Source organism: Aethalodelphis obliquidens, unplaced genomic scaffold, assembly GCF_003676395.1.
Source record: "Aethalodelphis obliquidens isolate GAN/ISIS:26980383/991018 unplaced genomic scaffold, ASM367639v1 scaffold27, whole genome shotgun sequence".
Classification (NCBI taxonomy): Eukaryota; Metazoa; Chordata; class Mammalia; order Artiodactyla; family Delphinidae; genus Aethalodelphis; species Aethalodelphis obliquidens.
This window is the reverse complement of record NW_020837971.1, coordinates 16,632,044-16,655,262: the sequence shown is the minus strand read 5'-3', so window position 1 is coordinate 16,655,262 and position 23,219 is coordinate 16,632,044. Positions and strand designations below refer to the sequence as shown.

At 59.8% G+C, this 23,219-nt stretch overlaps 1 protein-coding gene across 2 annotated transcripts in view; it reads right to left on the bottom strand.

Moving 5' to 3' along the window:
- ADCY1 (adenylate cyclase 1) overlaps positions 1 to 23,213 on the bottom strand; it is a 116,481-nt gene extending 93,268 nt beyond the window's left edge. For both annotated transcript variants that reach the window (XM_027124062.1, XM_027124061.1), the window contains exons 1-2: positions 22,565 to 23,213; positions 2,482 to 2,631 (exon numbers count right to left, since the gene is read on the bottom strand). In XM_027124062.1, coding sequence (XP_026979863.1) covers positions 2,482 to 2,631; positions 22,565 to 23,209 — 795 coding nt within the window. In that variant the 5' untranslated portion in view covers positions 23,210 to 23,213. The remainder of the gene's footprint in view (positions 1 to 2,481; positions 2,632 to 22,564) is intronic.
- Between the last annotated feature and the right edge of the window lie 6 nt (positions 23,214 to 23,219).

The following is a 23,219-nucleotide window of genomic DNA, read 5'->3' as shown; positions in this document are numbered from 1 at the left end:
TAGAGACACAGAAGTAGAGAACAAACTTATGGTCACCAAGAGGGGAAAGCGGGGTGGAGGAGCAGGTGGTGGAGGTGGGATGAATTGGGAGATTGGGATTGACATGTATACAGTAATATGTATAAAATCGATAACTAACAAGAACCTTCTGTATAAAAAAATAAATAAATAAAATTAAATTTTAAAAAAAAGATGTGGAACATATATACAATGGCCTATTACTCAGCCATAAAAAAGAATGAAGTAATGTCATTTGCAGCAACATGGCTGGACCTAGAGATTAGCATACTAAATCAGTCAGACAGAGAAAGACAAATATCACATGATATCACTTATATGTGGAATCTTAAAAAATAATACAAATGGGCCTTCCCTGGTGGCGCAGTGGTTGGGAGTCCGCCTGCCGATGCAGGGGACGCGGGCTCGTGCCCCGGTCCGGGAGGATCCCACATGCCGCAGAGCATCTGGGCCCGTGAGCCATGGCCGCTGAGCCTGCGCATCCGGAGCCTGTGCTCCGCAGCGGGAGAGGCCACAGCAGTGAGAGGCCCGCGTAACACAAAAAAAATAAAATAAAAAAATAATACAAATGAACTTATTTACGAAACAGCAATAGTCCCACAGACATAGAAAACAAACTTATGGTTACCAAAGGAAAAGGGGGGGAGGGATAAACTGGGAGTTTGGGATTAACATATACACACTACTATATATAAAACAGATAATCAACAAGGACCTAATGTATAGCACATGGAACCCTACTCAATATTTCTTTATAATAACCTATGTGGAAAACGAATCTGAAAAAAGTAGATATATATGTACGTATAAGTGAATCACTTTGCTGTACACCTGAAACTAGCACAACATTGTAAATCAACTATACTTCAGTAAAAGTAAATACTTTTTCTTAAGAAAGTGATTTTTTGAAGAAAGTGGGAAAGGAAGATATTTGAAAAGAGATGGAGAGGACAGAAAAATACAGAGAAAGCAAAGGAAGATTCAGAAACACACAAGAATGGCCCCCACGTTGATTTTTCCAGTACTTCAGGCGATGTATCTAAGGGGACAGGACTCTGAAGAGTCACTTCTGGGATCCCGTGGAGGTGATGAACGTTATAAGGCACTAAGCTCAAGGGTCTCTTCGCACCGAAGACTCCCCATCGGCGCCGATGACGCTGGCACGGGAAAACACTCAGTGCACAGCCCCAGGAGACGTGCTGTTTATACTTGTGCATGTGTGTGCCAGCACACTCATACACACACATCCACACGTGCACATACACACATACGCACACACACCCACAAGTGCACACACGTGCACACGGTGTGTACAGAGACATATAGGCATGCACACACGCAGTCCACGTGAATGCAAATCCACACACATGTATATACCCACACACAGACATGCACACACATATACGCACATATACATGTGCACACATGCCCCACATATCCACAAGCACACACGTGTACAGACACATACAAATGTGCACACGCATGTGCATACAACACACACATGCCCACATGCACATCGCAAGAATGCACACAGCCTCACAGACACACATCTCCCACACATACACCACCACAGACAGAGCCACCCGCTGATCCACACACGAGCTAAACATACATGCGCCATCTATTTCTAAGTGATGGCCAACTTTTACTGTAAATACTAGGCATCGTTATAATACCTACAAATGGAAATGTGCGTGTGCATTTTTAAGTGTACAGTCTGTACTTAACGCCTCGTATTTACAATAATAATAGCATCTCATTTATAAACCCGTCCCATCCACCCTACCCCGGGAAAACAAGCACTTTGGGAAAGCACAGGAGTCTGGGTGCTCCCAGCTAAAGGCCTCGCCCGGGGCTCTGGGAGCATCCCCGTGGCCCCAGGACAGCAGCAGAGCAAACGCCGCCGAGAGCGGTGAGCCCGCGACATGCAGGGGACGGTAGCTGGGGCAGTGGGAACCCACCCGGCTCCCTCCAAGCCTTTAGATCACAGGGGACAGTGCAGCTGCCCCAGCAGGCCTGGCAGGAGCCGGGCAGGGTGCTCTGCAGCCTCAGGCCAAGCTGCGGGTGTGAGGCTCACAGGGTGACCATCACTTCCTAGCAACTCAGCGCCTTCCAGCGGCACCAAGGCCAGCTCTCCTCTGCCTCCACTGAGGCCTGCCTCCCGGGCGTCTCGTCCACAGCCCCGTGCCTCATGTCACCCACAGTTACACCGAAGCCCAGGGATGACCACGGGTGGCAGTTCTTCTGCCTCTGCTCCCACGCAGCTGTCCCCTCTCCTCCGACCAGCTGAGGGGGCTGGTCCACAGAGACAGAGGGGCCAGCGGGGGCCTGAGGCCCCTACGCGACTCCCAGGCGGGCCAGGCTGGGCCTCACTCCCAGTGCCCTTGGTGAGAAGGCTGTGCGGCTCTATGCCCCCCGCCCCGGGCCCCCCATGTCCCTCAGGGCGAGACCCCGGGTACTGACCTGCTTCTCGTTCTCATCCTCCAGCCTCAGCCGGTCCTCGATGCAGTTCCGGGCCTGCAGGAAGGCCTTCCTCTGGGAGCGCTCAGCCAGGATCCTCACGAAGACCCCGTACATGTTCACGCCAAGGAAGAGCAGGGCGTTGGCACCGAGCTGGAGGGGAGAGAACATTGCAGAGGGCTACACACAGGGCCCAGCTCAGCAGAGGCTCCTATGCGTCCTCCGACCACCAGCCCATGAAACGACTACGCCAGCCAGACCCACAGTGCCAAGCCGGTTTCACATGGCTACGAGCCAGGCCTCATCCCTCACCCTGTGCAGGGGTCACCTGTGCTATAAGCTTGTCACGTAACGGAACAGTAGGAAAGGACGCAAGGTGTGTCCCCCGAAATTCACGTGGAAGTCCTCACCCCTAACCCCCCAGCGTGGGCCTGTATTTGGACACAGGGTCTTTCAAGAGGTAATCAAGTTAAAATGAGGCCATTAGGCTGGGCCCTAATCCAACATGACTGGTGTCCTTATAAGAAGAGGAGATCAGGACACAGACACGCACGGAGGGAAGACAGGACACAGAGAGAAGATGGCCGTCGACACACCAAGAAGAAAGGTTTTGGGAGAAATCAGCCTCCAGAAGTGTGAGAAGTAATGTCTGTTGTTTAAGCCACCCAGTCTGGGCACTTAGTTACAACAGCCCGAGGAAACCATTACACCCAGAAGTTCTGAACGTGAAGACAGAGTGGTTATTCCCACAAAGGCAACATGGAAAGCTCTGGAGAGAAGCAGTGAAGGAGAGTTGATTAAAAACAAAAAAGAGGGCTTCCCTGGCAGCGCAGTGGTTGAGAGTCTGCCTGCCGATGCAGGGGACGCGGGTTCATGCCCCGATCCGGGAAGATCCCACATACCGCGGAGCGGCTGGGCCCGTGAGCCATGGCCGCTGAGCCTGTGCGTCCGGAGCGTGTGCTCCGCAACGGGAGAGGCCAAAACAGTGCGAGGCCCGCGTACCGCAAAAAAAAAAAAAAAAAAAATGGTGCCCACTGTCACCCAGAACACCTCATTGTGACCTGAGCATCTCCATGTGACCTGGGCATCTCCGTGCGACCCAACCATCTCCATGTGACCCCGAGTATCTCCATGTGACCCTGATCATCTTCGCTGTGCCCCTGAACACCTCCAAATCTGAGCGTCCCGCTAGCTGGAGCGTCCATGCTTTAACCCGGTGCGGGGCTGGAACACAAATGCATCTTCAACGCCTGTGCCACCTCTCACAGGCAGTGGCCAGCACTGGCTGCACCCCGGTGCACTGCACTGGCCCCCGTACCACGCAGCGTTTTCTGCGTCTAAAGGACCACCTGCTGTATTCTGGGATCAGCTCATCCCAGTCTGTAGAGGAAGGCGCTTTTCTGGTGGCAGCGGGAAGACCGGCGTATATGAAACAATAAATTGTAGTTTGGTGGAGTCAATATTTAAATGCGTACTGAGCGTGTTTAAAACGCCCACAGGCAGTAGTGAACACGTTTCTAAAAATTCAAACGATAGTGAGTCTTTGCACAAAATGCGCTTCTCTCCCAGCAGACCCTTAATCACCTGTGGCTTCTGCACGCCCCTCCCAGCCTCTATTTAAGGTTTTGAACATGCAGAACATATAATACACAGGACACCTCTCCCGAGATGCCCTCCAGCCTGTCAGCCCCACAGCTTCCGTGACCCCTGCAGTGAAGCCCCCAGCTGTCACTGTCGAGCGGAGTATGCAGTCAGGTGGAGCATAAGCAGTCCAACTGAGGGGCCAGGCGCCCGGGGTCAGCTCAGCACAGGGTGCAGGACGCCACAGGTCACACCTGGCAGATGCAGCTTTTCCAGAAAGCAGGGCCTCAGGTGGCCGGTGGCAGAAAAAGGGGGAAGTGCGGGTCCCTACTGAGGTCTGGGCAGAGACGTGAGGCATGGGCTGGGGGCAGAAGGGCCAACAGAGGCTGGGCAGTTTGGTCAAGGGAAAACTCAGGAGCAGAGTGGGAGCAGGCTGGGTCACCGGGAGCCCCACCTTGTCACCTCCTCTACACCCACCTTCTTCACACCTTCCCTTTACTCCGGCCATGGTGACCCCCCGGGGACACCAAGGCCCAGCCACGCGGTCACTGAGTACCTAGCTGCCCTGCCACACCGTGTGAGCTGCTCACATGGAAAACAGCCCCACGGCACGCCCCACAGCTGGAGTCTGGCGGGCAGGGCGAGGCGGAAGCAGCGATCTGGGGAGCGGGCAGGTGTCCCCTGCCTGGTGCTCTGCATTCACATTCACACACCCAGGGTGCTTCCACGCGCCCCAGAGATCTTCCCGCAGGAGAGCGAAAGTGGAGGCCGTCCACGAGAAGCTGCCGGCACACCTGCCCCCCTGCATTCCCACACACCCCCAGACCAGCAGCCACGGTGACGGGCACACAGCAGCGACAAGAGGCGCAGCCCCTGCCCCCGTGGGGCACAGAGAGCTATCAAGACGGGCTTCCTAATCAGTGATCAGGGACGAGGGTGACAAGGCAGAGAGAATCTGGCCCAGAGGTCACCTAGAGAGGGCGTTGGTTCACACCCGCACCAGAAGAGAGGGGATGGGGGCAACAGGCTGAGAGGGTTCTGAGCTCGGGGAAGGGTACGTGCCGGGGTGGAGGCTGAGTACCACACCCCAGAGCACGTGGCCGCAGGACCACAGGGCGTCCTGGTACTGCCAAGTCCTCACCAACCCCACGGCATCCCTGCTGGCACTACACACACAGGCCCTGAGTAAGGGCAGGGCCCCCCGCTGCAGAGGGCGCGGCACACTCAGCAGACCCGCACACCGGGCCTCAGCATCTGGGCCCCCGAGGACCTTCCCACAGCCCACGCTGCCCTGGATGCCAGGGCCCTGCCAGGACCTCAACCCTGCACCCTTCCCACCCTTGGAAGGCTTGCCCTTCGAGCTCTCTTCCTTGTCTAGCTGAAACTCCACAGCCCAACAGGACAGCCCCTGCCCCCTCACACTCTGGAATCGAAGCCAGCTCCGTGCACAACCCTGTGCCTGGGGTGCTCCTCCGGCCACAAGGGAATCCTCGTCTGTCCCTCCTCCCCCGGGGACCTCCCTCTGCCCAGCCCAGCCGGTCCCACTGCCTGCGGGCCCCCCCCCTCCCCACTTCAGCTGGGACCCGCAACTTCCAACCATCATCCTTGGCAACTAGCGTCTGATTATTTCTTGCCCCTGAAAATGAGATCCTTCTCTTAACTCCTCTTCCTCTCCCAGGCGGGCCCATCTTTCTCCCCTTTCCAGCAAAACTCCCGAAAAGGCCTCACCTCACCCCCGCCTGGGCCACACCCCAGCCTGCCTTCCCTTCACAGCTGCCCTGGGCGGGGCCCCCTTCACATCCTGAGCCCAGGCTCAGGTCCCAGTGCCCAGCCCACCGTCAGCTCCCCTCCCCTGGCCCCTTCCCCAGCCTCCCCTGGTCCACGCCTCACACCTGGACCCCCCTCCACCGCAAACTCCACCCCTCGTGATGTCTCATCCACACTCACCTTGGGAGCCCAGCCCTGTGCCAAAGACCCCATATCGACACCTTCAGCTTGGGCCAGCCAGCCGTGCCCCTCCCCAGCCCAACCTTGCATGGGACAGACCCTGGCAGGACCCCTGGTCACCCCCAGCACTCACCCCAGTAGCCTCTCCCACCTCAGCAGACCCGGGCCCCTGGAAGCCGCTCAGGCCTGGGCCCATTGCCCCCACCAGCAAATCCTCCCGGCTCCGTCTCCAACAGACGAGGCGCTGACACCCCGCTGCCGACGGCTGCTTGGCTGCCGAGCTACCTCCTAACCCGCCCTGTGCTCCTCCCAGCTCTGCAGGCTCCCCGCACGGTCCTCTGCCCTGAACCCCTGACCTGCAGTCTTCCTGTGCCCAAAGCCCTCCGTGGCCCAGGCCAGAGGCCCCTACATCCCGTCCTCCTCGTGTCCCCCCGGCCTCGCCTGCTTTCTTAGGGCCTCTGCCCTGCGTCCCTGGGTGGGACCCCCTTTCCCACACAGCGCCTGGCTCACCCCCGACCTCCAGGGCTTCCACTCACAAGGCACCTTCTCGAAACAGCCGACCCGACCCCTGTGTCTACAAATACACACGCTCTCACCCGGGCTTGGAGTATTCTCCCGCTGACCAGTTCTATTTCTTTCCTTCTTCCTTTCCTTCTATTGTTTTTAGCAGTTACCGTCTTCCAACACGTTATAGAACATTAACTCACTTGTCACCTTCCCTGCATGCTGTCTAGCCCTCGAGGGGCCTCAGTCTGTCAGGTCCACGACTGATCCGGGAGCCTGGAATAGAGCCTCTCGTATCATACCAGGTGCCTGGTATTTCTTGAATGAATAACTGAGGACACAGGGGTGGTGAGGGGGCTGGGCCCCGTCACATTGCTGGAAAGGGACAGAGGGAGAACTCACACGCAGACACCTGTGCTGCCACCTGCACTGCCCAACCTCTCTCCAGGCTGTCTCGGACGAGACCTGATAAGACTGTGTCCCAACTCTCATATGCCTCGTCAGATGGGCAGTGGGGAGGGACCCCAGCTTTTCCACGATCAAGAGAGGCACAAAAGAGGCGAGACATCAGGCTTCCCTGGTGGCGCAGTGGTTACGAATCCGCCTGCCAATGCAGGGGACATGGGTTCAAGCCCTGGTCCGAGAAGATCCCACATACCACAGAGCTACTAAGCCCGCGTGCCACAACTACTGAGCCTGCACTCTAGAGCCCGCGAGCCACAACTACTGAGCCCACATGCCACAACTATTGAAGCCCGCGTGCCTAGAGCCCATGCTCCGCAACGAGAAGCCACCGCAATGAGAAGCCCGCGCACTGCAACAAAGAGTAGCCCCCACTCACCGCAGCTAGAGAAAGCCTGCGCGCAGCAGCAAAGACCCAACACAGGCAAAGATAAAAGCAAGTAAACAAATAAATTTATTTTTAAAAATGGATCAAAAATCTAAATATAAGAGCTAGACTGGGAAAAATATTAAAAAAAAAAAAAACAAAGAGGCAAGGCATCAACGTGTCCTAGTGTCTGAAAGTGACGTGGCTTCTGGGGCAGGCTGAGCTGGTGGGAGCTGCTGGGACACAGCCCACAGACATGCACACATGGACCAGATCACGCAGCCCAGGGAACGGCACTGGAGCGTGCGGGGCAGGCCTGGCAAGAGCATCCCCCTCCCAAGCCCTTGCCCTGCAGGCCCCGTGACCTGGGCAGACGGCCAGCAGAGGAAGCACTGCAGGGAAAAGGATGAGATCACCTGGCGACAGGTGTGCATGGCCACGGCAGCTCGTCAGCCTCTGCCCACGGGGCAGGCAGCCAACCCCACCCCACAGTGGGCACTGGGGGTCCCCCGGCCCCTTGGGAAGGCCAGTGTAGAGCAGGGAGAAGCTGGTACCGCGCAGTGGGTGGGCGCGTGGGGTCATCAGTCAACATGAACTGTCCAGATGTCCCCTGTGGCAGGCAGGGCTCTCCTGTCCCGGCCACTCCAGGTCCCAGAGGGCCAGGCGAGCTTTGCCGGGGCTGGGAGGAGATGAGCTCTGAGGCTGGATTGAGAACAAACAGGCCTGGGGACTTCCGGGGCACCCACTCTGTCGGTCAGACGTGTGCTCAGAATCACTGATTCAGTGACTGCAGGAAACCACGACGCAGCGCATCTTTCTCTTAACCATGACGTATCGATGGTACTCGCAGCACTTCCCAATATTTTGCCACTCTTGTGACACAGGGCAAAGACTTGGGGGGAGAATTCCTCCTCAGGCGTTTACATCCCTGCAGTTGGCCTGCACTCAGGAAGGCACAAAACTGCTCTCCAGCCGGAGGGCCCTCGCCCGCTGCCCCCCAAACCCCACACGCCCTGCAGATGGAATCACATGCCCAGGTCTTGGCTAGTTTCTCAGGCAGGGCTGGGAGCCCTCGTCAAGTGAGCATCTCCTGCGCACCAAGAGTTCTAAACACCGCCGGCACTCCGCCATCCCACGTCCCTGCTCCCTGCCTGGCACGCCGCCCTAGAGCTCGTTCAAGACCCTCACCTTCCACCCTGGCCCCCAGGCCCCGCTGCGCTGCCCTCAGCTCTCCCCCTGCCGCTCAGCACGAGGCCGCGGCAGCTTCGCTTCCTGCACAACCAACAGGGCTCACTGCCCCCCACCCCTTTACACGCACCTGAACGTTGCATCATTATGTTTTTTTTTTTGCAGTACGCAGGCCTCTCACTGTTGTGGCCTCTCCCGCCGCGGAGCGCAGGCTCCGGACGCGCAGGCTCAGTGGCCATGGCTCACGGGCCCAGCCGCTCCGCGGCATGTGGGATCTTCCCGGACTGGGGCACGAACCCGTGTCCCCTGCATCGGCAGGCGGACTCTCAACCACTGCGCCACCAGGGAAGCCCCATCTCACACCCATGAGAGGCTGTGAGATCAGTAACTTAACCGAGGAGAACCCATTGTTCAGGACTCTAGGGGCTATGGGAGGAGGGCAGGCCTACCTTTACTAGGAGGCAGAAGGTAAACCTCCAGGAGGCCACACGAGCAGGGACTGCTACAAACTGAAGCAAAGGTGGCACCATGCAGGCCCCAAGCAGGCCCTGGGCAGGTGGGTGAGCCCGGAAATGAGGCCTGCCATTTATGGGGAAGACACGGGCATAGAGAGGTTAAATCTCCCCGAGGTCCCAAGGCCAGGACGTCCCAAACACAGGCACGTAACTCCAGGGCCCGCCAGGCCACGGGCACATCTCTGGATCCAGGCCTTGGGTGGATGGGCCTTGGGGGCCCTGCATGGGTGGTGGCAGTCATGGGCTTCAGGGCTGCCGGGCTTGTGGCTGGTCGGGGGATGGCCGGGGCCTCACCCGCCCCTTGTCCTGCACACAAGGCCCAGGGCAGGTGGGGACAAGTGCCTAGTGGGAAGTGTGGAAGGGGCGGCAGGGCAGGGGCAGCAGGACGCTCTCAGGGCAGCAGGGTTTCAGGACAAGGACCCCACCACAGGTGCCAAGGAGTCAGGGAGTGGCTGCGACACAGGCAGAACGTGAGCAGACTGTTGAGATGGCAGCAGAGATCCTGGGCACTGGCTGGACACAGGGATCCGGAAGGGCCAGCCCTGGAGGAGGGGGCGGGGCCCCTGGAGCCATGAGAGCCCGCGTGAGGGGACCTTCGGAAAGGCCTGCACGGGAGGATGTGAAAGGTGGACTCCAGCCCTTGAAATTAAAACTATAGTTGAGAAGATCAGAAACCTCCCTTTGGGGATTTTCTCATCATCTTAGCTTCCTTCCTGCCATCTTTGGGGTTAGATTACAAACAGGAATGGCGAGTCCCTGGGGGGCATAAAAGAGCCAGTGTGTGTGTGTGTGTGTGTGTGTGTGTGTGTGTCAAGGTGACTGACCAGTCAGTCTGTCCTCATCTGCCAGGGTCCTGGGTCTCACACACACACACCCCTGCCATGTGTGTGGTCAGCACTCCTCCCAAGTACAATGGCTAGGCCAAGGACTGCTCGTCTGCCCAGCAGAAAGACGTTCCCCCTGCCCCCCGCCCACCGCTAGCCACTGCATCCCTCACTGGGCTCGGCTGGAGCCCACTCGGGGGGAAGCAGCTGTTCTCCCTCTCCCCGGAAGAGCTCACCTCCCCCACGGCTAGGAAACCTGAGCGGCATAAGCCCATACTCCACTGCACTCCGCTTCAGACCACCTGTGGGCCCTGCATCCCGCAGGAAAACCACACATTGTCCGCACCCCTGCAGTGAGCTGGGAGCTGCCCCCCACTCCAGCAGCACTCAGCAAAGGGACTTCTTTGATTTATTTATTTTTTACATCTTTATTGGCGTATAATTGCTTTGCAATGGTGTGTTAGTTTCTGCTTCATAACAAAGCGAATCAGCTATACGTATACATATATCCCCATATCTCCTCCCTCTTGCGTCTCCCTCCCACCCTCCCTATCCCACCCCTCCAGGCGGTCACAAAGCACCGAGCTGATCTCCCTGTGCTATGCGGCTGCTTCCCACTAGCTATCTACCTTACGTTTGGTAGTGTATATATGTCCATGCCTCTCTCGCTTTGTCACAGCTTACCCTTCCCCCTCCCCGTGTCCTCAAGTCCATTCTCTAGTAGATCTGCGTCTTTATTCCCGTCTTACCCCAGGTTCTTCATGACATTTTTTTTCTTAGATTCCATATATATGTGTTAGCACACGGTATTTGTCTTTCTCTTTCTGACTTACTTCACTCTGTATGACAGACTCTAGGTCCATCCACCTCATTACAAATAGCTCAATTTCGTTTCTTTTTATGGCTGAGTAATATTCCATTGTATATATGTGCCACATCTTCTGTATCCATTCATCCGATCAAAGGGATTTCTTAAAATGGGATCACTGGTGGGAAGGGACGCTTCAGGGAGACTGGGGGAGGGCGTCTGCCAACCACCTGTCACCCCACCCTGGGAACCCCCAGGGCCCTCCCACCTGGAGCCCCCCCAATGTGAACCATTAGGACCAGGTGTCCCCCCCACCTCCGCACCTTGCCAGACGGGAGCTTCCTCACACGCCCAATGCATCTACTGATCCAAACCGGCCACCCCCGGGGTTTCCCCAGGGTTCAGGAGTTTTCCTTTCCCCACGAAGGTCTCTTGGACTTCCCTGGCAGTCCAGTGGTTGGTTAAGACTCCGCACTTCCACCACAGAGGGCACGGGTTCAACCCCTGGTTGGGGAACTAAGATCCCACGTGCCTCATGACATAGCAAAAAAAAAAAAAAGTCCTCCCATGAAGCTCTCTGAACTCGTGGCCCGGCCGGAGGTGCCCTGAAGATGGTGACCACATGGTTTAGCACCTGCTGTGCAGAAACCACAGGGAGACAGGCCAGGGGTCACCGTGAGCTTCTCAGAGATGCAGGTGCCACAGGCTGAGGGATGGAGAGTCAGGGGAGGAGGCGTCGGGAGGCATCACCCACCACTCCTGCAGCAGTGATCCCATCTCGGGCCCAGTCCAGCCCGGCTGCACTCCTGGCGAGCCCATGGGCACCCACATCACTCACTGCTCAGCACAGGAAGGAAACAGCGGCAGATCACCCCTCGGGTTCTCCGGGAAGGCCCCAAGACAACACCTGGGCCAGGGGAGTTAGCAGCCAGTCCGGGCAGAATTGCCCAGCCCAGGGGAGCCCACGGCTTCTTGCCACGGATGGCAGTCGGCAGCAGTGGAACTGTGCCCGGGCACCTCTAAGGCCCACGTGGGAAACTGCCACTTGGCCCGGGCAAGACTAGTGCCACGTCTCGGTGCCCCTCAGAGGACCTCCTCCCAGATGGGGATGTCCAAGGGGCTCCCACCCCAGGGGGACCCCCCAGCACTGGACACTAGCCAAACGGACGTCTCTTTGGCATGGGGAGACAGCAATCCAGAAGAAAGTCCCTCCTCCAGGGCCCGACCACTGGCTTCTGGGCTCCGAGGCTGGGCCGGGGCTGGCGCACAAGTGACCAGCACGACCACACCCGGCCTGGGGCTGCTTTCCCAGGGGACGATGACACCAGGACCGCTGCGGCTCTCACGGCCTGGTCCCCACGTGGACCCAGGAGTGTGGTCTGCACTGCACCTCTTCCCTAAGGGAGACCCCACGCTCACGCCAATTCCACAGGGCCCGGGCGGGTGGGGCATAATCCCACCTGGCTAAGAGTCCCCCAGCACAGTGACCACGCCCAGTGTAGACACAGGGCCCAGCTCGCCCCTGGGACCCTTGCCCCCCAAACTCCCCATCTCCTGAGGGGCCATCTCAGAACGGGGGCTGAGCTGAGAGGCAGAGCCGAGCACCCCGTTGGTGCTGAAGCACGTGTGCGCTGAGTTTCAGACATTCACACCCCCGACGCTCTGTCCCCCAGTGGAATTCCGCTGCGCTGGGCTTCCCGCAGAGGCTCCTCTGCAGGGCGCTTGGTCAGCCCCAAGCATGTAAAGACAGAAGAAGCCAAACAGGGAAAGCACAAGCACCTGCGTCAGACCTGGACCACCCGGAGGGCCCTGCCCCATCCCCAAAGGGCCTCAGGAAGGAAGGGCAGACACTTCAGATTTACAAGCTGGGCAGTTAAACGGGAAACGTGTGCCCCTGGTGTCCTCAGAGGGACCCTTCATAAAGGGAAATAACACACACACGCCACAAAGAAAAAAACAAAAATTTTAAAAGGTTCATGGCAATTTGGAAAGGAGTTCAAATATCTGCAGAAGATCGTCCCCCCGTCACTGCACCCACACCCCCAGTTGCTGCACCCACACCCCCCAGTCGCTGCTCTCACACTCTCGTGGTCTCCAGGACAACATCCCGCCTCCACGGCAGGCCTGAGACCCGAGGAGTCCCGTGCTCTGCCCACTTTCCCAGGCCGGCCGCTCCCCTGTCCCCCTTCCCCCATCCACGTACAGAGCGTGTCGCACCCCAAATGCCCCCGCGGCCCACGCAGCACGCAGCTCTGGGGAGCCCACGCTCTCCCCTCGGCACTCCTCCCGCTCACTGATGCCTCTGCCCGCAAGGGTTCCCCTCCTTTCACTCGGCGGCCTCCTGACCCCCCAATCCCGAGGCAGCCCAAGATCACCCCTACTCAGCATTCAAACTCCTCCACTGAACTTGATCCATTTTCAATCTGCTGCCGCCCAGACTGTCCCCAGCACGGGACCCGGGGCCCGTCCTGCAGAGAAGCCAGGTGTGTGGACTCGAGGGTGCGGCTCGAGGATGTCCTCCTCAGTCACAGAGGGCAGTGCGGTCACAAGACAAGGAGGGAGCTGCTGCCCAACGCACCCACCCCCCGCTCCACCACCCCCTGACTCCCCACGTGCCTCCCACCCCACCCTGCAGAGCCACTGTGCGTTTGGTCTGTGGGCCAGGCCCTAAGACCCCTGGGTCCCTCTCACCTCCTTTCCAAGGGTGCTCACAGGGGGACCCATTCATTCCCACCTCTACTCAGTCACCGCAAGCCGGGTGGCGCTCTTGTCTTTTCAAGCAGAGCTGGCTTTTCCACATCACTCACAGGTGTGTTGTCAAATTAATGTAATTGCTTCTTAGCTCTGTTTTCCAATTAATAGAAGTATTTTAGGGCTACCATCTTTTGAAAGAAGAAGGGCAGAATGTCGGTAACTGTTGGAGCTGAGGGCTTCTACCCAAGAAATCACCACGCTGGTCCTTCTACTCTTGTGTATGATTGAAGTTTCCGTCATAAAAATAAAATAAAAACAAGTTATTTTTTAAAAGACGCTGATGGGCTCTTGTGAGCTCCTGCCGTTGGGTTTCTAAGCCCCAAGGCTGAGGCCCGCTGGGCTGTGGTCACCACACCTAGGTAGGGGCGGGAGGACCCAGGCGCAGTGCTATGTAACCCTCGGCATCTTCATCAAGGGCACCTCCTGGTGTTGGGGTCCCGGCTCACCCCACCTGCTGGTGCACGAGTGAGCTAGGCGACAGGACCGTGTGCCTCCAAGTCCCACCCACCCATCCACAGCACCTGCAGTATTTCACCGCCTCCGTTCACCTTTACACATCTGGACGCCAACTCTATTCACAAAGAAGATCTCACCCCACTGCCCATTTCTGACCCTTGAACAAACTGGACTTCAGAAAAGGGTCCCACTGCACAGGGTGCTCCCGGGACACAGTGAGTACCCAGGAACCTCTTGTGATTCCTGCAGGTAAGGATCTGCTTTAAAATAAAGCATCAGGGGCTTCCCTGGTGGCACAGTGGTTAAGAATCCGCCTGCCAATGCAGGGGACATGGATTTGAACCCTGGGCCGGGAAGATCTCACATGTCGCGGAGCAACAAAGCCCGTGCGCCACAACTACTGAGCCTGCGCTCTAGAGCCCGCGAGCCACAACTACTGAGCCTGTGCTCTAGAGCCCGCGAGCCACAGCTACCGAGCCCGCACGCCTGGAGCCTGTGCTCTGCAACAAGAGAAGCCACCGCAATGAGAAGCCTGCGCACCCCAACGAAGAGTAGCCCCGCTCACTGCAACTAGAGAAAGCCTGCGCGCGGCGATGAAGACCCAACGCAGCCAAAAATAAAAAAATAAAATAAATAATTTTTTTTAATTAAAAAAAATAAAATACAGCATCAGAGATATTTCCAAATCCTTAGGCTAAACCAGTGATTCCCCAGATGTGCTCACTGAGCTTCTCATCCACGCAGCAGGGCACGTGTGTTTGGGAAAGCAGCCACCTTGCAAAACAAGCTCAAAGAGCACACATTTCAGATCCCTTTGGCCACGGTTGATTCAGGAGGCAACGCCTTCTCTTCACAAGAGAGTGTTTCTCCCATAAGGGAACTAGGCAAAGGCACTAAGAAAAATGCGCTAACGATTTCATAGAAGGTCATCACTCCAGCACAAGGCTCCCCCTCCCACCGATGCCCACGACCAAGTTCTCCCAGCAGCAGTGGGCAGAGTGTCCCAGAGCGGACGCCTCCCTCAGATGCTCACGTGCAGCACAAGACTGCCAGTGCAGATGTGAGAAGCACCCTTGGAAGAATGCAGTCTCACACGGGCTCATCAGGCAGCTGCTGAGAAGGGCGCTAGGGGGACAGTGCACGGGACAAGAGGCCACACAGGAGGGCCGGCCGGAGGGCCAGGGTCCCAGGCACGGCCCAGGTTCGAGGGGGCAGGCCCTGCTGTGGTCGGTCATTCTCCTTGTCCAGAGTGTGGCATCTGACATCCCCCACCCTGGGCACATGGTGCCTTGGGCCCCATACAAGCCACTGCATGAACAACAAGACCCATCCATGCATCAGAGTCAGCTGTGCTCCCGGGAAGCCAGGGTCTACGTCAGCAAAGGAAAAGCTGGACCCTGATATAGTCACTCTGTACTTCAGAATCAAACTAGAAAGCTGCCTTCAGACTGGGAACGTGCCCACAGGGAGGGCTTCCCCCTCTGCAGGGTGTGGACAGCAGGAGCATGTCCAGTGACCCTGACGCACCACGGATGGGAGTCCCGTCCCCAGGGTCACTCGCCTGGGCATGCTGTCCCCCTGCACCCGGATCCCTCACCTGGACATCCCCTCCACCTACCTGCACGAGGGGCCCCTCACCTGGGACCCCTCATAAGCACCCTGGTTCTGGGCCTGCAGCAGCCCCGCTGCCCACAGGATCCCCACAGGCTGCGACTGCCTGGCCAGGCCCCCTTCCAAGCTGCACTGCCCACCTCGGCAAGTGCCCCCGACTGCAGACCTAGACACACAGCGGCCCTGCTTGCTGTCCCTGTGCCCAGGCTGTGGGCCCTCAGACCACAGACCCTGTACCAAGCCTGACACAGGCACACCCACGTGAACACACTCACATCCCTGCACACCAGGATGCACGCACGTGTGTACACAGGCACGTACATTACACGTGTGCACTCGTGCGCGCGCACACGTCCACAACACGCGCAGGCGCGCGCAGAGGCCCCGCCCCCAGAGCTACAGGCATGCTCTGCACAGCCCCGCCCAGAGAACCCTGACAGCTCGGTATCAAGGCAGATCCCACCACTCTCCAATCCAAGAAGACAGGGTCCAGGAGGGAAGGGGACAGAGCAGGATCCAGGGGGGACGAAGACCGGAGGGCCGCAGACGCGGCAGTGAGGGACAGCCTGCAGTGGGTGGGGACGCCGCGTCAGCCCCATGCCACACCCCGCACGTGGACGTGAGCCCGAGGAAGCCCAGCCTGACCTGCCTGGACTGACGCAAAGCAGACAGAGGGCAGAGGGACACAGCCGGTGGGGGTCCCGGCCCTCGTCACTCTTCCCCAAGGCTCTCAGTCCTACACACACGGCCCCCTCACCCGACCTCCCCACCTGGGCAGAGCCTGGGGCCTGGTGTCATTTCATGCACTGGTCGTGGAGTTGGAGGGCCCCGGGCCCCATTTCCCTCGGGGGAGACACGTCCACCCGGAAAACAGTAAAAATAATCAGAGTGTGTTGCGTGAACGTGTGTGAGCGCGCCTGTGAGTGTGCATGTGGGTATGTTCCTGTGTGAGCGTGCAAGGGTGTGTGTTTATGTGTGCATGCATGTACACACGTGAGTGTGAGAGCACGTGCGTACAAGTAGGAATGTGCGTGAGCGTGAGTGTGCTTGTACGTGCATTTGTGTGGGTGTGAGTGTGCACTTGAGTGTGTTTGTATGTGTGCATGCACATGCGTGTGAGAGAGACGACGGACCACATGCGACTCACATCCTCAAACATGGCGGAACCCAGCACTTTAGGGGCGGGAAGGTCTTTTCTGCCTGCCTGGCTCAGCCCCTCGGTGCAAACTAAGGTGCCTGCAGTCCGGGAACAGGGTCTCACCTGGAGGTGCAGGGGCAGGGTGGTGGCCCAGGCCTCCTGGCTGCCATGCGGCCCTTCCTGCCCCACCGCCAGCCCCTGCCCAGCCTGGCACGTGGACGAGCGAAGCCCTGGCCCTGGGGAGGCCTCAGCACAGACACAGCCCTCTGGCTGCCGCTGCTGGGCTGTGCTACGGGAGGGCTCCCAACAGCACACCGGCCGGAAGCGATGGGAACACCCAAAGGGCACAGTCCGGACAGACGGCCTGCCACCGGCATCCTGTGCGTCTCTTTCAGCGTTTGACCAAGACCAGACAGAGGGTCACCAAGGTAGGGAAAACTCGTAGGTCACAGGCTACGCTCAATTTGTGATGACAAGAGGAGACTCCCACTTCACTGAGTGCTGGCCCACGCTGCGGGGAAGCCACGGTCCCAGAGGGCCACCTGCACCTACACAACCACGGGCGTGACCTCGGAGGAAACTGAGGCACAGGGTAAGTCCCCTGCCCACCGCACCACAGCTCGGAGCAGAGCCCCCGCGGTGCTGGGAATTCCGACCCACCCCATCTGGGTCAGGAAATGATCCGAGGACATTTCTGGGCTCCAAGCTGCAGGAACACAGAGCCAGCAGGAGACCCGTCAACCCAGAGGCTGGGCCCTGACCCTCTGGACCTCACAGATGTGAGGGGAGAAGGGCATCACCCCAGAACCACTGTAAGCCCACGGAAAGGGCAGCGGGTGGGGACGTTTCCCCACAGGACCCGCTTGAGGAAGACCTCCAAATATTCCTTGTGGCCCGAGCCCCAGGGCCTCCCCGCACCTGCCCTTTCTTCCACGCCCTCCTCCCTGGCCCCGTGGTGACCAGCTCAGTCCCTCAGGCAGCCACCTGCAGCCCCAGGGTCCAGCAGCCCCTTGGCCTCATCTATCCAGGACCTTGGCTGGAGCGCACTGTCCGCAGGAGGCCACCCTGAGCCCCCTGTCTGCCTTGTCCCCTTCACACGCCTCCGAAGGTCACACACACTCTCCCAGCACACACTGCAGTCCCAGTTGTTGATCGGGGTCCCCAGAGACTAACTTTCTGGAGGGCGGGTGGTCTGGTCCCCTAGCTCGGGGCCTGGCACCCAAACGTGGATCACAGAACTGTCCAGAGAAGGTGCCCCAGCCCGAGCAGCTGCGAGGCTTCACAGCCATGTCTGCTTCGCCTGGTCCCCGTCCCTTCCACCAGGTCCACCGGGGGGCCAGGCTCCAGCACATGGACAGTCTGGGGGTCCTGCAGCCACAAAGGAAAGCCTGGGGCCCACAGGACCGCCCAGAGGGGGAACAGGTGGGAACCCTCGCCCGACGCCAGGACGGTTCCCCCTCACCCACGCCCCAGCTCCTGCTGCCCTGGTGTAGGCAGCTCTGGATGCTTCTTACAGTTTGAGCAGGCTGCCCTGGCGGGAGGATGACACAGCTGTGATGGAAACAGACCAGGTTTAGGGAGGGGACCGCCCAGCAGACAAGGGGGCTGGGGAATCAGGTGTGCCCTGTGGGATGCCCGCTGGACATGAACCTGGAGGCCTGGAGGAGCCACTGGACACTGCCCAAGGCTCAGGGAGCAGCCGGGCTGTCATGTGCAGGGGGTGGGAAGCCGGGGCAGTAAGTCACCGTGGGGCCAAGCCCTGCCCAGTGACGGGAGCCAAGGCAGGTGAGCCAGCGGGTGATGGGATCCAGCCAGGGCAGGGGAGGGAGAGGGAGGGACCAGTAGGGGGCAGTCAGGAGGCTGGGGGCCCCACCTAGGCAGCAGGAGAGGGGCCCCACCTAGGAAAGAGCCCAGCCAGAGGAGAAGGGGCCCCACCGGGGTGAGAGGCCGGCTGTGCGGCACGGCGGCAGAGGCGGGCTGGTCAGGAGAGGGTCCAGGGAGGCGGGGTGAGGGAAGGTGCAGAGGACCAGAGGGGAAGAGGGACAGCCAGTGGAGCAGGGGGCCATGGGGGGGGGGAGGGCCCCGCCTGAGGAGGCGCTGGGCTGAGGGAGGGGCACAGGTCTGGAAGGAGGGGTGGGAGACACACAGGGGCGGGAGGCATGGGCTGCCCAAGCCCGTGTGGCGGCCGGTACAGCCAGCACACATGGTGATTCTGACAGCGGTCACGTGGCTCCACCTGCCAGCACTCACGTTCTCCTCAAGGGCTCAGCCCAACTGGAGGGGCAGGGGGACTTCTGGCCAGCTCCCAGCTCCCCAGCACAGCAGCGATTTGTTACCCTTTCTGTGGTTCAGGCACTAAACACATTTCCTTTACGTGGATAGGCAACCAGAGTGCACTGCAAGTTGCACACTGCAGTGGACCCTCGCTATCCCCCCTCTGGAAAAAGACAGCAATCCTGACCCACCTGCCCACAAAGCGGGCATCGGGAGGGAGCCCTGGGGAGAGAGTCAGCACAGGGTGGAAGCTGGGGCTCTGCGCCCTGCGCCCGTCACAGGCAAGGCGCCTGAGGGGCAGAGCAGGCACCCTGAGCCAGCAACCCTTCTCCAGAGACACCCCTCCTGCCCCACCATCACTCCCCGGCAATGACCTTCACAAGCACTGCCCTGAATGTACTTCCCCGCCACTCCCCAGCCAACCTGTCCCTGAGCACAGTCACCTCCTCCCAGAGCCTCCCCGCTCAAGGCTCTGTCAGTCAACAAGAGACAAATCTGGCATCTCCCCCTCCCCTCCTCCGCCACCCTCGAAGCCCCAGGACCCCAGGCTGCTGTGCTCACCCCCCCACCCCACGCCCTCCAGCCTGCCCACCGCTGCTGGTTCTGAGCAGGCCTCAGGTGTTCCTGAACGTGATGCCTTCAGTTCTGACACGTTGCCCAGTTAAATAAAAGTGACTGACTGTGTTTAGGTACAACCGGGGGGCCCTGAAAGCAAGGGGCTGGGGGGGGTACCCAGTCCAGTCCACATTCATGGGGCTCATCCTTGGTGCTGGGCCAGGTGGGAATAAGGCCATTTCCCCCAAATTCCTTCTGCTCTAGCGGAAAGCAGCAGGCACACCCTCTCGGGGAAGGGTGGAGGCCCCCAAATTTCAGCAGTGCAGTCACGTGGCCGGCTTTCTGCATGTCCACCTCGGCCTCCCGGCAACTGGGCTGGCCCCGGCTCTACAGAGCCCAAAGGCACACGGCTGCGTCCCCAGATCCCCACACACCAGGGCGGCACAGGATTGCTGCAAGAAAGCCTTAGAGCCTCCCTGCGGAGGGCCTGAGGCTCTGGGAGCCCACACTTGAACCCCGGTCTCAGTCCCCAGAGCGCGCTTTCTCTGGCGAGCACATGACACGCTGCATATAGGCAGCAAAGGCGGCACCCATGCACAGACCGCCTCATTCATCCAGTCCTTCTTCTGCCTCTTTTTGGCCTCTACCCTGTGTCCTGCAGGGCTTCTGCCTGCCCCAAATTCCATCCTGCGGGAGCAGCGCTGTCAGCAGGTGAGCGTACTGCAAGATGGCAGGGAGGCGGTGAAGCGTGATTAGCAGCGGACATGCTTCGGAAACGTGGGTGCTATCTTCTTCACTGGTCTCAAATACCAAGTTGCAGAGCTCACCAAGGACAGATTTCACAGACTCCCAGAATTTTCTAATTGGAAGGGAGGATCCCTGGGGCACCATACAGCGGGAGCACCACGTATTTCTCTGCATCCATCCCCATCTCTCTGTCAATATCACCACCACCTGTACAGACTCATGGGCCTGAATATGAACATTCTAAAGCAGCCAAAACGATTCAGAAGGGGCCTGAGATTTCAAATATGTGCTTTTCCAGTACGAACTTTCACCACAGCCCTACAGGGGAGCTGCGACGCCCTTTAGACAGGTGGGGAAACTGAGGCTCAGAAAAGGAAAGGTCTGCATTGCCCAGGGAATCACAGCCAGTAGCAGTGAAGCCCAGATGTCTGCTCCCTACGACTCCCACGCCCCCAGGATGGTCTCCCTTTCTTCCTAGAATACAGGAGCTCCTCTTATCCTGGGGGAGGGGCAGAGTTCTGAGTGCCCGAGGCACCTTTACAGACTCCCCCTCCTGCACCCCTCCCCCTCTCTGTTTTAATCTTTTAATTCTCTAGAAGGAATGACTACAGGCTACATAAAGCATTGGTTATTAAAAAAGAAGACAATAGTATTGCCTGTCACTGAAGCAGCTGACTGAAGCCCTGGGTGCAACCATAACTGAGCCAGGCCCCAGCCCAGGCCTGTCCAGGCCCCCTCCCCACCTGCAGCTGACCTGGCCTCCCTCCCGGTCCTGGTAGGGAAGTTGTCCTTGCTGGGGGGGCCTGGCTGGGTGGGGGGAAGAGGGACAACCACAACACATGGAAGGGTTGTTGGGGGAGAGATACAGGGGTGCCCCCTGCGAAGGTCAAACAAGCGGCACTCAAAGCCCATAGGAGGCCTGCTGGAGAAACAAACCCTCCCCTCCCCCTCCCCTCCCCCTTCACCTCCCCTCCCCCTCCCCCCTCCCATCACCTTCCTCCCCTCCCTGGGGGCACGCAGCCCTCTGGCCCTCTTCCCTTTTTTCTGCCTTTATCTCTGCCTCCTCTCTGCCTCCGGCCTTCACCCCTACTTTCCTTCCTCTCTTCCCCCCACCCCCCAGCCCCTCTCCACATACTCCCTCCTCCTCCCCTCCCAGCCCTCACCACAGGCTGGCCTCTCTGGGCCCTGAAATATAGGTCCAGCATTGTGTCACTCTTGTGTGTCCCATGGCCCCTCTGACCCTGTGCATCCCGGACATCACCGTCTGGGGGCCCCTCCCTTGGTCCTTGGGTGGTGGGTCCTTAGTGGGGCCCCAGCCCCAGCTGTCTGACACCCATCACTCCCCCCACCCCAGCTGTTCCTCCCAAAGCCAGATCTGTCCAGCTTCCCCTCCTCACCCCATCTCCTCCATCTCCCCCTTTCTCTCCCTCGATGGGCTCCCCCACCCCACCCCACCCACCCCGCCCTCTTGCCAAAATGCAGCCAGAGGCAGAAACAGAACCCTCCCTCAGGGCCCTCCAAGCCCAGGTGGGATAGGCTGGGCTGCACGGAAAAGCTCCAAAAGCACCACGCGGCAAGACATCTGCCTCAGACCTCTGGGGTCCTTGGGCTGGGGAGGAGCCCACGGGCAGCAGCCGGCATGGGATCCTCGCAACGATCTTGCCCGCCAGGGAAAGACAGTGACAAAGTTCAGGCGCTGCGAGCCTGGGTGCCGGCTGCGGCAGAGCAGGTCGGAAGAGACCACAGCCCTGTGCGACCTTGGCAAACCCTGTCCCTGTGGACCCCAAACGGGTCCACAACCGGGCGCCAGGGTGGCTGGAGGGGGTCAAAGTCCTTGCCCCCTTCCCACCTCCCCCATGGCGGCACGGTTGGGAGGGGGTCTCTGCGAGCGCCGCATGGGCTCCAGGCGCCAAGCGTGAGGGAGAGGCACCCTAGGCTGTGCGCACAGCCCGCAGGAATCCTGCCTGCCCTGGCCTGCTCCCCGCGCCTACTTTTCGTCCCTCCTGCGGGGATGGGCGCAGACAGACAGCGTCGGACCCGAGCTCTGGCCGCACCTGGCCGCTCACCAGCTGCCTGACCTTGCCAATCTTTGCCCTCTCTACACTAGTCTACCGGTCTCCACATTCCACACCCAGGAGCGCTTTGTGGACTGTAACTCGGAAAAGAGTCGGCCCCAGGGTGCCAGCCCCCACTGTGTCCCCGATTCTCTGAGTGACCTTGAACGTCCCCCCTCGAATTCGGGGCCTCAGTTTCCCCACCTGCCCAACCTGGCGATGCACGCCCTCCTCCCCGCATTCCCAGTCCCTCCCGGGCAGGTGTGTCCCAGACCGGATCGGGAGCGCGCGCGGCACTTACCGTCCTCCAGAGACGTGGGCGCTTGGCGGGGACCAAGGTAGCCGTGACCAGCAAATGCGAGGCGGCCACCACGAGCCCGAAGCCGATGGCCAGCAGGCTGCGCACGGGCAGCAGGGCATAGGACACGAAGGTGACCAAAAGGAGCTGCCAGACGCCCTGGTCGGCTGCCACCGGCACCGCTGCCCTCCCGGCGTGGGCCCCGGCGGGGCCGCCGAGCGCGAAGGGACAGCAGAGCAGCGCGAAGGTGAGGCTGAAGAGCAGCGCGAGCTGGCCGACCTGCTGCAGCTGGGGCACCTGCAGCGAGCGGACGTTGGTGACCACGAGCAGCGCCAGGAAGAGCACGCAGTGCACGGGGTGCGAGCCCTTGGCCAGGCCGGGCGCGGGCCCCGGCGCGCCCAGCAGCTCGGCCACGGCCAGCGCGCCCGCCAGTAGGCTGAGCACGGCCAGCGCCTTCAGCGTGGCCGCCTGCTCCAGCCGCAGCGTGTAGCCGCGGAACAGCGCCTCCAGCTCGGGGCACGCGAACTCCTCGTCGCACGCCCGCAGCCCGCGCCGGCCGCCCGGCCCCGCCGCCCGCTCGGCGCCCCCAGACTCGCCCGCGCCGCCTCCGCCTCCGCCGCCGCCTCGGCCGCGCGGCGCCCCCGCCATCCCAGCGCCA